This window comes from Dermacentor albipictus, chromosome 8 (genome assembly GCF_038994185.2).
Source record: "Dermacentor albipictus isolate Rhodes 1998 colony chromosome 8, USDA_Dalb.pri_finalv2, whole genome shotgun sequence".
NCBI lineage: Eukaryota > Metazoa > Arthropoda > Arachnida > Ixodida > Ixodidae > Dermacentor > Dermacentor albipictus.
Window position 1 is genome coordinate 13,823,386 of NC_091828.1, and position 14,599 is coordinate 13,837,984.

Sequence of the window (14,599 nt, forward strand, 5' to 3'; positions counted from 1 at the left end):
TTGACCACTCTGTCAGAGCTCTTACCGAGTGTCAACACGAGAACGAGAAGCTTAAGGCAACAAATTGATCAAATGTTGTGCGACAACATCATCCAGTCATCGAAAAGCCCGTGGGCATTTCCTGTGGTCTTAGTGAGGAAGAAGGATGGAATTCTGCACTGCATCGATTAACTATGCAAAATAGAAGTGAGGCGTGCAGACAGGACACAAGACACACCTCACTTGTATTTTGCATAATGAATTCTTACCAACTAGCTCAGCTTTCTGTTGTTCTATGCATCGATTAACACCACTTGAACAAAATAATAAAGAAAGACGTACACTTCCTCCCACGGAAGACGATGCATTAGACTGACTCTGCAATGCTAAGTACTTTTGTCGATGGATCTGAAGACTGGTTATTGGCAAATTGAAGTCGACGAAATGGATAGAAAGAAGACCGTTTTTATCACGCAAGACAGCCTCTTGGAGTTCAAGGTGATGCCATTTGGACTTTGCTCTGCACTTGCAACGTTCTAGTGCATGATGAACTGTCTTGGCAGGATTGAAGTGGCAGACTTGTCTTGTCTACTGGGATGACATTGTTGTCTTTGCCACCAATTTTGAAGGTCACTCAAGGCATCTTCAGACCTTCAGACAGTACTAGAGGCAATCAGGCACTTAGTATGGACTTACCCTGAAACCGGCAACGAAGAACTTCTGTTCCTAGGCCACATCATCAGCAAGTCTGGAGTCAGTCCTGACCCACAGAAGACAGCTGTCATAGCTAAGTTCCCACAGCCTGTCGACAAGAAGGCAGTGCACAGATTTCTTGGCCTGTGTACCTGTTACAGGTGCTTTGTGAGAGACTCTTCTAGCACTGCGGAGCCATTAATCCACATCATGAAATCTGACATCGACTTTAAATGGGAAACATGGCACTAGGACACATTTGAGAAGCTGAAGTAACAGTTGCAATCGCCGCAGATGCTTTCACACTTCAACAAGGATGGCAAGATGGAAATCCACACCGACGCAAGTAACGTAGGCCTTGGTGTCGTGCTAGTTCAAAGAAAGGATGGAGTAGAAAGCATAGTAGCTTATGCTAGCCAGTCACTGTCACAAGTAGAAGCTAAGAAAAGAGTGCCTTGCCATCATTTGGGCTATAGTGAAATTTCGGCCTTACATATACGGTAGGCACTTCAAAGTGGTAAGCAACCACCACGCCTTTTGTTGGCTGGCAAACTTAAAGGGTCCTTCAGGTCGCCTAGCATGATGGAGTCTCAGCCTCTAGGGATTCGGCATCAGTGTGATGTATAAATTTGGGAGGAAGTATTCTGACACCAACTGCCTGCTGCACAGCCCTATCGACCTGCCACCGCAAGGCGAACTGGACGACTATGCCTTCCTAGGAATAATAACTGTAGCCGACTTTGCTGAACAGCATTGAGCAGACCCAGTATTATTAAGCCTTGTGGAGTACCTAGAAGGCAAGACCTCACCAGGGCATTTTGGCATGGACAGTCTTCATGTTGCTTGTGCAATGACGTCCTCGTAAAAAGGAACTTCTCCCCAGTTTGGCCAAACTACCTTCTCGTTGTGCCAGCAGCACTTCTTGGCATCTTAATTACTACAAAACTAACCCGGGCAACACATAATAAGGTTTTAGCAGATGTATGAGGTCACTGGGATTCATCAAAAGGAATCCTTGTCACCACCCTATGTTAGACAACAGGCCTACGAAACGTATGTACACACAAAGCTCGAATATGCTGCTTGTATTTGGAACCCCCTATCAAATTTACCTCATTAACACTATTGAAGCGCTCCAGAACTGCGCAGCACGATTTGTATGTTCTAATTATGACTACGAGCACAGCATCAGTAAAATAAAGAACTCCCTCAGTATCTCTACTCTAGCATACCAACGTCGAATTGCCCTACTCTGTTTATTTCACAGAATGTACATTTTCGAATTCACGTGGAATGCTCCTTCTCTTGCCAATTCGCACTTCTAGCCGTCTTTTCAATTCATTGAGCGTTCAGTGTCTTGATGGTTCTACTAAAGCCTTTAATAACTCGTTCTTGCCTATTGCTATAGCAGAATGGAATAACCTACCTGAATTGGTCATCCTTGAACATGATCATGTCAAACTTCGTGATTTATTATCCACACAACTTATGTAATCCTTCTACTTACTACAGTTCACCTTTCTTTATCTTTGTTTCAAGCATGCCCTGTTTTTCAGTTTTGCGTCTTTGTACCAAGCGTCCTTGAATTGTTTTTCGCTCTGCTGTTTGGATGTTGTTTAACATTCTTTTTCTAGTATGCCTTAGCGATCCCTGTTTGATCCCTGTTTGACCATGTGTATCCTGTTGTTTTTTAGCTGCTTTTTGTTCATTTTAATGACTTCTCGCATGCTTCCCCACTTTTTGTTACTGATGAATTATAGTGTATTCTGTGATGTACTCCCCCCCCACTCCCTATGTTATACCCCAAGCAGCGGCCTTTAGGGGAATAATAAATCATGATGATAGTGTTGATGAAGATGATGATTATTTGTTGGAACCCTTGTGTCAACATCTGTAAACAAGTGGATCATCATAGCCACCAACTAACCACCTTACCGGCTATGCCAAAATGAAAGCTCTGCCGAAAAAGTGTAGCTGAACTCGCTAAATTCTTTGTCGAGAATATTCTGCTGCGACATGGTGCCCCAGAAGTCCTCATCATGGACAACAGAACGACCTTTATTGCAGGGCTCACCCAAGCTATTCTACAATGCAACCAGACAAGCCACAGGAGCACGACTGCCTACCACCCACAGATGAATGGTCTTACAGAATGCCTGAACAAGACCCTCGATGCGGACATGCTTGCAATGTACATTGACATTGAGTACATGACATGGGATGCGGTCCTGCTATTAGTAACCATCGCTTTCAAGACACGGGTGCAAGAAACAACGCGCATGACGCCGTTCAAGCTGGTTTATGGCAGGAACCTGACGACAACTCGATGTAATGCTGCCGCACGTCACCGACGAAGAGAATCTCGATGTTGCTGCCTATCTCCAGCATGCTGAAGAAGCCCAACAGCTCGCCCACCTGCCCATCAAGAATTAGCAAAGGACCGACAGCTGGCACTACAATCTTTGACGATGCTACGTGGAATACCAGCCCAGTGACCGCGTTTGGGTTTGGGCCCCGACACGTCGATGAGGACTTAGCGAGAAGCCTTCATGCCCCTATTTAGGACCCTACAAGATCATCCTATGCATTGACGCACTCGACTATGAGGTCATGCCAGATGGCATTCGGAAATCACAGCAGTGCCCTTCATAGCCTGAAATAGTCCATGTTAAGCAAGTTGAGCTGTTCTATCAGCGCTAACAAACTTTTGGACTTCATTTCTTTGTTGCTTTGTTACTTCATCTTTACTAAGTGTGCTTTTGTTTTTCGTTTTCCTGTTATGTTAGTAGCAGTGGGACGATGCTGTTTAATAGAGGGGCGTTGACACGTGTACTTGTTTGCCTTTTTGAGGTGACCTCTTTTCACTGGATGAAAAATGTTAAATGTTATCGCTCAGCGCAGGAGGCGCCTGCATGTATCGAAAATTTCTCGGATGTTTAGATGGTTTATCCGTTGTCTGTTGTCACTGAAGCTTGTGTAATCTGATTCTATGAGCTGCGTGAATTGTGTAGTAGTTTCTAGAGACTACTCAGGCACCAGCGATTACACTAGAACTTTCAACGAGTGATGTATAAAAGTCAGTGCGCTTGACCCATTGATCGGATTCCCATGATCACTGACTGTATTCGCCGCTATCGTTGTGGCTTGAGTAAGTTGCTTTTGTGGGCACAGGTCCGCCCAATAAAAAGTTGGTAATGTTATTCACAGTTTTGCTGTTGGGTGCAGTCAGAAAGAAAATCTTTATTCCAGTGGAATACCTAGGTGTCCAAGTTAAGTTTGCTTAATTTAAGAAGAAGCAAGTCATGCGCCATCCCATAAAAAGCTTTAGCAAAATCCAAGAATATGCAATCAGTGTCAGAGCTGATGTTGTTATTTATAAAGAGATCATTAGAAAAAAATAATAGCTGTGTTTCACAGGAAAAAGCTTTCATGAAACTATGCTGAGAGTTACTGAATAAAGAATTTCCTCCTAAAAATTTAAATAAATGAGAACAAATAACATGCTCAAGAAGCTTGCATGGGATGCTTCTAAGTTATCATCATCATCACCAGCCTGGCTATGCCCACTGCAGGGCAAAGGCCTTTCCCATACTTCTCCAACTACCTCGTCATGTGCTAACTGTGGCCATGTTGTCCCTGCAAACATTTCAATCGTCAACCTAACTTTGTGCTGCCTCCTGCTATGCTTCCCTTCTCTTGGAATCCAGTCCATAACCCTTAAAGGACCCTGAAATGATTTTGACGATTTTCTACAAATGTACTGAGTCGTTAAAGTAGGCCCTTCTGATCATTAATTGATGCATCTAATTTGCTCCGCGTAAAGTTACTCACTTTACACAGAGCATTTAGATGAATCACATCTCGCATCTCGGTTCACTGCTCGGCAGAATCTTCAGCCGCCCCTACCCATATGACGTAAATCACCCCATAGACGTCATGTGGGCGAGCAATCGGATTGGCTGCCCAGGTTACGTCATCGATAATTTTTCCAGAACAAATGATGTTTGTAATAGTTGGAATGTTAGTTAATTTGTTTCTATAAAAAGAAAGTAACAAAAAGAGAATGCACAAGAACGATTTCTCACTACACTTAAGCACTTCTGGCACTCAGCAAGCGTCATCTGCTTGTGTTACAACGTGCTCCATTTTGACGAGAGCTCTGCGGTCAGAGTTGGTCTCGGTCTTTTTGCGAGCACTATGATCCGACTTTGTTGCGTTGTGGACTGCAAACGTAGCGACTGGGAATATGTCAAGCTGCAACATCGTGTCCCTCTGCAAGGCAGCAGAGGAGTGGATTGGACTGCCGCTATCTGATTGGCGCCAGGATTTGCGTGTTTGCGGCCATCACTTTACACCGGAAGATTACTGACACAATAGCGTTTTGCGAGTCCGTTATTAGGGTATAACGCAAGCGCAAGGGGACAGGGCCTGACTGTGTCCCCTTGCGTGTCGTTTCACACGGATGAGCAAATGTGAATGGTCTGCACGGTGCAGCCACCTGGAGGCACAGAGCTCAACCACACAAAGTAGCAGTAACAAAATGTATTCTTCTTTGCTGCTGGTGTAAATTTTTCACAGGAGCGTAATCATTAACACATTATTTTTGTATATGTTTAAAATGTTTTACACTTGGTTGTAGCAATATTAGCTCTTTGTTTGGCTGGTTAAGCTCTGTGCCAATGGGTGGCTGGACCGTGGAGACTGATCAGGCAGCTCATGTCTATGCTAAAGTTCCTTCATCAGCTTGAGTTTATGCCTCCGCCGTTCTGTCAAAACGCGTGGCTAGCCTGTGGTTACCGGAATGCCAGACACATTTGGCGCTGCGACAGAATGTTTGCAACGCATGCTGCTTCGATAGCTTTCACTTGGGATCGACTGCCAAACAGCTGGCGGAGAATTTGGAGAGGCTTTGCACACTCACTCCTAGAGAACCGGAAGTCGACGACACAATGTGCCAGCATGACGCAGAGCCAGTGAAGGTAGAGCATAGCCTTGATCACTCGGCGAACGAATTGAGGAGCAAATGCATGACTATGGAAAAGGGTAATTTCTAATGATCCGTTGCTCTCTTAATATGAGACGTTTCACTCAAATTGTGGAGCTAATGATTAACTTTAGTTGTACCCTACACGTCTACAAAATTTGTCCAAACCGTTTCAGGGGCCCCTTAATGACCATCAGTTATCTTCCCTCTTCATTACATGCCCTGCCCATGCCTATTTCCTTTTCTGGATATGGTTTTGTAATTATTGGGTAGATGTACATTACCTGACTTATGGACCAGAACCACCTTCCCTACCTTCCAATCACTGGGAATTGTGGAGCACTCTAAAGATTGAGCAAAAATGTTGGACAAGATGACGGAGGAGTACACTTCAGTCATTTTCAATATTTTTTACATATTCGTATCACAACCAGACGAAGATGAAATTTTAAGATTACGAATGAGTTTACCAATGCCTACAGAATCAATGACTATGGGATCCATAGGAGAAAAGTTGCGGTCATGAAAACATGGAAAAGAAACAGGTGTGGTTTAAGAGAAAAAAAGAAACAAACACATTGTTAAACACTGAGCAGCATTGTTGAGGAGGGACTAAAGTGTTATCATTGCGTGCCAGTTGGATAAGACGATTCTCTGAGCCACTGACAATATTCCAGAACTTGCGCGGGCTAGTTTGCAACATTTCCAATAAAGTAGTGTTGAAAAACAAATCCTTGGCATGCTCAATGCTGTTATTGTACTGCATGTTTACTTGGATATAGGCAGCCCAATGATTGGGGTTATTGGTTTGCTTAGCATGATGAAAAAGACGTTTCTTTTTATTCGAAAGCCGTTTTAGAGCAGCAGTAAACCAGAGTGACCGTGAGTTAGAAATGATCTTTCGCAATAGTATGAAGCACTAGACTAAAGAGCCCAGTTTTTTATGGAGGCACTCGTTTTCCTCAACTGCACCTAGAGAAATTGCTCATAAAATCAAGGTGGAACAATTGCATTTCGGCTATTATCGACGTTACATCTGCCCGACCGTTATTGTGAACCATCTTATGCTTTTTTGTCGAGTAAGGTCCTTGCTTCGATTGTAAAGTGAATCAAAGCATGATCGCTTATGCCAGGGATGTTGCTTCATAAAATAAATATTCGTTGCTTCGTAAAACAATTTAAAATAATAATTTAAATGCTCCCCTGCAAAACTTCTGGCTGTGGTGTTCTTGTGTGACATTCACTTCATGCCATTTTTTGCAGGCAAATCTTCAAGCAGTTCCTGACAAACCGTGTGCTGAAGGACCCAAAGCAGCGACGCTTTTTCAAGACCAATGACCTGCATGAGCTTTTCACACTTGCTGACGACGGCAAAAAGAAGCGCACTGAGACGAGTGCTATCTTTGCTGGCACTGGCTCAGACATCCGGCTCAAGAGGAAGAAGAGAATGTTGGACTCCTCGAGGAAGGAAGGATGTGAAAGCAAGCTCAGCTTGCATGCCAGCAGTAGTAGAAGCGAGCGGCCTGCAGCAGCAGTGGGTGTTGACACCATGAAGAAAGCACACGCTGCTGGTGAAGTTGGCATGAAAGCAGATTGTTGTATGAGCAGCAGCCCATCTGGAGTTTTGCCATGTGCTTCGGACTCTCAAGGTTATGCTCAGCTTCTGAGCGAAAAGAAAATTAGGCAGATGCGTGAGCTGGCAAGACGACTGAGCCAGAGAATTGGCCAGGGGCCGGCCAAGAAATCATGTGACAAACAACGCAGCAACAGCAGTGAGTTTACTTCATTGCTTTCTTTGGCAGGGGATACAGGTGACTTGGGTGATACACACACCACTCGGGTTTATCGAAAAACAATTATACCTTGAAATGAGAATAAAATTAGTGCAAAGCCAGAGTTGCTGACAGCATAAAAGGAAGTAGATAATTCTGTCCAACCGGCTCACATTCGTCAGGCTTTGTTGACCTCCCAGTGCTCACATTTTCAAGGAGCAGTTCAGAAGACACATACTTTCCAGTTGCTCTGCAAGAAGCTCTAGCCAGATGTTTTTTGCAAACCACAAACATGTTTTTCTACCGTAACTTGACAGCCTGCTCCTGCAAGAACTAAATGTGGATGATATTTTAAGAGTCTAGGGATAGTACATGGGTGATGTCGTTGTCTTACATGTTTTGCCTCCATTACTTCAGTAGCTCCCAGTGTTTTACGGTGTTTCAAACAATGTTCAGTGCAGAAAGTTTTTTGCTCAATACCAGCATGTAGGAATATTTCTTGTTACTGTTGTTTAAATGAATTCCCTTACATACATCATCATCATCAGCCTAGTTACGCCCACTGCAGGGCAAAGGCCTCTTCCATACTTCTCCAACTACCCCGGTCATGTACTAATTGTGGCCATGTTGTCCCTGCAAACGTCTTAATGTCATCCGCCCACCTAACTTTCTGCCGCCCCCTACTACGCTTCCCTTCCCTTGGAATCCAGTCCGTAACCCTTAATGACCACCGGTTATCTTCTCTCCTCATTACATGTCCTGCCCATGCCCATTTCTTTTTCTTGATTTCAACTAAGATGTCATTTACCCGCGTTTCTTCCCTCACCCAATCTGCTCTTTTCTTATCCCTTAACGTTACACCTATCATTCTTCTTTCCATAGCTCGTTGCGTCGTCCTCAATTTCAGCAGAACCCTTTTCGTAAGCCTCCTCAGGTTTCTGGCCCATACGTGAGTACTGGTAACACACAGCTGTTATACACTTTCCTCTTGAGGGATAGTGGCAACCTGCTGTTCATGATTTGAGAATGCCTGCCAAACGCACCCCAGCCCATTCTTATTCTTCTGGTTATTTCAGTCTCATGATCTGGATTTGCGGTCACTACCTGCCCTGAGTAGACATATTCCCTTACCACTTCCAGTGCCTCGCTACCTATCGTAAACTGCTGTTCTCTTCCGAGACTGTTAAACATTACTTTAGTTTTCTCTGGATTAATTTTCAGACCCACCCTTCTGCTTTGCCTCTCCAGGTCAGTGAGCATGCATTGCAGTTGGTCTCCTGAGTTACTAAGCAAGGCAATATCATCAGCGAATCGCAAGTTGCTAAGGTATTCTCCATCAACTTTTATCCCCAATTCTTCCCACTCCAGGTCTCTGAATACCTCCTGTAAACATGCTGTGAATAGCATTGGAGAGATCGTATCTCCCTGTCTGACGCCTTTCTTTATTGGGATTTTGTTGCTATCTTTGTGGAGGACTATGGTGGCTGTGGAACCGCTATAGATACCGGTATCTTCCAGTATCTTTACATGTGGCTCATCTACACCCTGAGTCCCTAGTGCCTTCATGACTGCTGAGGTTTCGGCTGAATCAAATGCTTTTTCGTAATCAATGAAGGCTATATATAAGGGTTGGTTATATTCTGCCCATTTCTCTATCACCTGATTGATAGTGTGAATATGGTCTATTGTTGAGTAGCCTTTACGGAATCCTGCGTGGTCCTTTGGTTTACAGAAGTCTAAGGTATTCCAGATTCTATTTGCGATTACCTTAGTAAATACATTGTAGGCAACGGACAGTAAGCTGATCGGTCTATAATTTTTCAAGTCTTTGGCGTCCCCTTTCTTATGGATTAGGATTATGTTGGCGTTCTTCCAAGATTCCGGTACGTTTGAGGTCATGAGGCATTGTGTATATAGGGCGGCCAATCTTTCTAGGACAGTGTTCCCACCATCCTTCAACAAATCTGCTGTTACCTGATCCTCCCCAGCTGCCTTCCCCCTTTGCATAGCTCCCAAGGCATTCTTTACCTCTTCCGGCGTTACTTGTGAGATTTCAAGTTCCTCTAGACTATTCTCTCTCACCTTATCGTTGTGGGTGTTACTGGTACTGTATAAATCTCTATAAAACTCTTCAGCCACTTGAACTATCTGATCCATATTAGTAACGATATTGCCGGCTTTGTCTCTTAATGCACACGTCTGATTCTTGCCTATTCCTAGTTTCTTCTTGACTGCTTTTAGGCTTCCTCCGTTCCTGAGAGCCTGTTCAATTCTATCCATATTATAGTTCCTTATGTCCACTGTCTTACGCTTGTTGATTAACTTCGAAAGTTCTGCCAGTTCTATTCTAGCTGTAGGATTAGAGGCTTTCATACATTGGCGTTTCTTGATCAGATCTTTCGTCTCCTGCGACAGCTTACTGGTTTCCTGTTTAACAGCATTACCACCGACTTCCATTGCGCACTCCTTAATGATGCCCATAAGATTGTCGTTCATTGCTTCAACACTATGGTCCTCTACCTGGGTTAAAGCCGAATACCTGTTCTGTAGCTTGATCCGGAATTCCTCTAGTTTCCCTCTTACCGCTAATTCATTGATTAGCTTCTTATGTACCAGTTTCTTCCGTTCCCTCCTCAAGTCAAGGCTTATTCGAGTTCTTACCATCCTATGATCACTGCAGCGCACTTTGCCGAGCACGTCTACATCTTGTATGATGCCAGGGTTCGCGCAGAGTAGGAAGTCAATTTCATTTCTAGCCTCACCATTCGGGCTCCTCCACGTCCACTTTCGGCTAACCCGCTTGCGGAAAAAGGTATTCATTATCCGCATATTATTCTGTTCTGCAAACTCTACTAATAACTCTCCTCTGCTATTCCTAGAGCCTGTGCCGTATTCCCCCACTGACTTGTCTGCAGCCTGCTTTTTGCCTACCCTGGCATTGAAGTCGCGCATCTGTATAGTGTATTTTGTTTTGACTTTACCCATCGCCGATTCCACGTCTTCATAAAAGCTTTCGACTTCCTGGTCATCATCACTGGATGTAGGGGCGTAGACTTGTACTACCTTCAATTTGTACCTCTTATTAAGTTTCACAACAAGACCTGCCACCCTCTCGTTAATGCTATAGAATTCCTGTATGTTACCAGCTATATTCTTATTAATCAGGAATCCGACTCCTAGTTCTCGTCTCTCCGCTAAGCCCCGGTAACACAGTACGTGCCCGCTTTTTAGCACTGTATATGCTTCTTTTGTCCTCCTAACCTCACTGAGCGCTATTATATCCCGTGTACTACCCTCTAATTCCTCCAATAACACTGCTAGACTCGCCTCATTAGGTAACGTTCTAACGTTAAACGTTGCCAGGTTCAGATTCCAGTGGCGGCCTGTGCGGAGCCAGGTATTCTTAGCACCCTCTGCTGCGTCACAGATCTGACCGCCGCCGTGGTCAGTTGCTTCGCGGCTGCTGGAGACTGAGGGCTGGGGTTTGATTGTTGTATTCATATTGGAGGTTGTGGCCAAGTACTGCACCAGGGTGGCCAATCCTGCTCTGGTGAGAGAGTGCGTTACCGGTTCTGGTCACTGGGATCAGGCCGCACTCCAGGCCTGTTTGTCCAATTTTCTCAACACACGTTTTTTTTTTGTATTTTCCGGTGGAGAATTGTGCGGCACCGGGATTTGAATCACGGTCCTCGTGCACAGGAGGCGGATACTCTACCGTCCCCGCAGGAGTTAAATTAAAAATTAAATATGGGGTTTTACGTGACAAAACCACTTTTTGATTATGAGGCACGCCGTAGTGGAGAACTCCGAAAATTTCGACCACCAGGGGTTCTTTAACGTGCACCTAATTCTAAGTACACGGGTGTTTTCGCATTTCGCCCCCATCGAAATGCGGCCGCCGTGGCCGGGATCCAATCCCGCGACCTCATGCTCAACAGTCTAACACCATAACCACTGAGCAACCACAGCGGGTCCCACAGGAGTTGTACGCCTCGTTTAACCTACAGTGGTGCCTTATTTGATCAGTCAAGCTGGACCAATCTGAGCTCGGTTATAACGCACGGATGGCACTCGGCTAGAGAACCTGGTATTTATGACCTGAACATGTGTGGCCATACATAATTGAGCATATATATCTTTTTTTTTAAGGAGGGTTCCCGTACCGTGATAAAATAAAAGAAAAGACATTTAAAAAAAGAGGAAAAAAAGGGGGGAAAGGAACATAACAGGTGATTTGAACTCGTTCTTGGATGTTGCCCGGAAGTGTAGCTCAGTCAGTTGCTTCGTCAGGCCCCAGGTTAATTTCAAGCGCCATAGCTCCTGCTCTGAGCTGGACACTTACATGGAAAGGGACTGATGTTGTCCGCGATAGTCGATTTAGTGGTTGGAAGGCATACTTTCTTGGAAAAATGGGCGCCCAAGGAGAAGAGCGAACTCGAGCGGCTTTAGAGACTAGGAAAAGCTTGATCATATGCACGGCGAGCGCGTGATCGAATGCGCGCGCTGTTGCTTTGTCTCTGCGTGTATTAGTTGAGAGAGCCAGTTTAAGGGTGGAGAAGAAGGAAGGAAAGGAAAATCTCTGAAGCAAAATTGCAGCGCCGTGGTTTTAAAGCTCACCCGTGGTAGAGAAATGTAAGGCAATATAAGCTTATGTGGCCATGATGCGCACACGACAAACTGCCTTAAAATATTTAGACTTGAGGAAAAGCTTCGTTAACAAACTATAACACGGCAATGAGCCCTCGAATACGACGAGAGAAATTATTGAGATGTGGAAAATTCCCCAGAAACAAATATGGTTTGCGAGACAAATGCTTGTAAGTATTGAACCTCTTAAAAGATGAGGGGTAATATGCGCTCACCGAGAGGGCATCGTCCGCACGAGACCACCACGAGGCACCTTACCCCCTTACATACATCACCGACCAAATCAGAAGCTTGCAGCACTCCACTAAGACACTCACAAATGTGATGACCACTATGGTGGCAAAGACAGAATATTGTTAGCAACTGCATTATGGGAAAGCATTTCATGTCACGGACAAATAATATTGGCATTTTTGCCCAAATTCAAAGCACTGGAAGCGACAGCATAATCAAGTGTTGCACTCAAGCTCTTCGCATGGTGTGGTAATATGCAGAGGCGACATCACGTGATACAGTACCTGTGCCGAAGCAACTGTGCCCTAGCAGGCTACCCTACGTGTCACAACTATGGCGTGGTAATGAACACTCGCAGTGGCCTTACAGGCATTGCACCTGGATCATGCATGAGAGGAGACCAATCATTTTCAGTTGGTGTTTGTCAGCGCCGAGTGAGGATTCAATAGATTTAGCTTGAGCTTTGATGTTTGCTCCACTCAGGCACCATGGTGTGTTATGGACACAGCTGCTCAGCTGGAATGCTGATGTGTGCTCACAATGCTTGTGCCAGCAGCAGAAGCCTGAATGTTGCCCTGGTTTCGGCAAAGTTGACTGAGCATTTTATGACAGAGCATTTATTTGGCTTCGTCGCTTTTACAGCCAAACGCACTATGCGTGTCTGGAGACCTTCTAACTCTGCACGCCTGGGCCATGCATGCACCTCATGTTGCACTACCATCATGTCGTCACAATATGACAACATGATGGTGGTTGTAACATGTTTCGAGTGTCCGTATAATTGCTGTTGCACTAAACGAAACTTGCACGGTCGGTGCAGACCTTAACATCGGCTTCGGCTTCCCACTGGGCAAGCTGACACAAAGCAGCATTCGACACACAATATATTAGCCATGAAGGCAGATGAACATTATAACAGTGTAATGGATATAATGAAGTACGTTTGCTTCTCCTTGAGCTTTGTCCTAACAATGATCTGAAATGAAGGCACGATGACGACGGTGGGCGAAGAGAGAAAACACACAGGGCGCCCGTGTGTGTGTCCCCTCTTCTTCCGCCGTCATTGTCGCGCCTTCACTTCAGATCATGCTCATCATAAACCATGCACGTAAAATTTTGGGCGGGATTTTTCACTTAGGAACGACCTAATTGCCGGTTAAAATTGCGCTGCTGCTCCGCCCCCTGTCGAGCGACACGTGCTGCTGTTGATGCTGACAATGCGAGCGGAGACCGGAAACTGCAGCGTAGGGACGTCAGCACTGGTGTTCTGCTCCTTCGCAGTCTCCACGAACGTGCCTGACCGTGCTTGTTTCTGCGTGCGTGCCGTCATAATCTGCCTCGCTCGAGCCTGCATTCCTTTGTTTGTGTGTATGTACAGTGGTAGTTGATGTGCGCAGCATCAATTGAAGTGGGGGGCCAATCACGCCGGCGTTCTGTGCAGCCTATGGCTGCACAAACACCAGTGGCTGCGACGATGTTCCATTACTCCCCGCAAGACAAGAAGCTTGGAGCTAAATGGGAGGCTGCTCTGAATCGAAAGAATTTCAAGCGCTCAAGAACAACAGTGTTCTCTAATCACTTCCGTGACGACGATTACTACCAGAGTTTATCAGTAATGCGTGAATGAGTGAGAGTACAACTTTTTGCTTGCAGGCTTTCTAAATGCAGCTCGAAAAGGTCGGTGCAACGAACGCACAAAGGCGGGACGGGTGTGGGCGGACGGATGGTAACAAGTCTCGGAAGACCTTATGAATACACGAACTCGTCCAAACCTGGATTTTGATTTATTGCTAGCTCCTTTGTGTTAGCATGCTGAATGGAAGGTACATGTTCATCTCCCACCCTTGACGCAGGTTTCGTCGCAAACCGCCATTAATTTTCTATTCGCATGTTTGTTGTGAAACAGCCAACATGCAGCTACCATAATGCAGTGCAAGTGTAAAGTTTTCATGCGTTTGAAAGCCGGTGCATGCCAGGACACTGCTTTCCCCCTCGCGCACAGAGAGAAACAGTCAGTCTCACGTAGTCAGCCGCCTTTACGGCTCCCGTTACGAGTAGCATGCGGATGGCGCGGATGAAGGCCACTACGCATGCTACAAGAGCCGAAAAACGTTTCCCGCGTGTAAACCGTCTGTGTAGATTGCCGACAGCTTTGTGGCAGCGCACAAATGCCGACGATCGCATCCCTCCTTACATTCCACGAGGTGCCATGGAGGAACATAACAGTACAGTTATTTGCCCGGAAACGAACTCACTGGATCGCTGAATACAGCTTCGCAAAAAACATACT

At 45.3% G+C, this 14,599-nt stretch overlaps 1 protein-coding gene across 4 annotated transcripts in view; it reads left to right on the top strand.

The window, feature by feature from the left end:
* The window catches only part of LOC139048620 (DNA excision repair protein ERCC-6-like), a 374,291-nt gene that overhangs the window by 326,742 nt on the left and 32,950 nt on the right, over positions 1 to 14,599 (top strand). For all 4 annotated transcript variants that reach the window (XM_070523067.1, XM_070523070.1, XM_070523068.1 and 1 more), the window contains one exon: positions 6,920 to 7,428. In XM_070523067.1, coding sequence (XP_070379168.1) covers positions 6,920 to 7,428 — 509 coding nt within the window. The remainder of the gene's footprint in view (positions 1 to 6,919; positions 7,429 to 14,599) is intronic.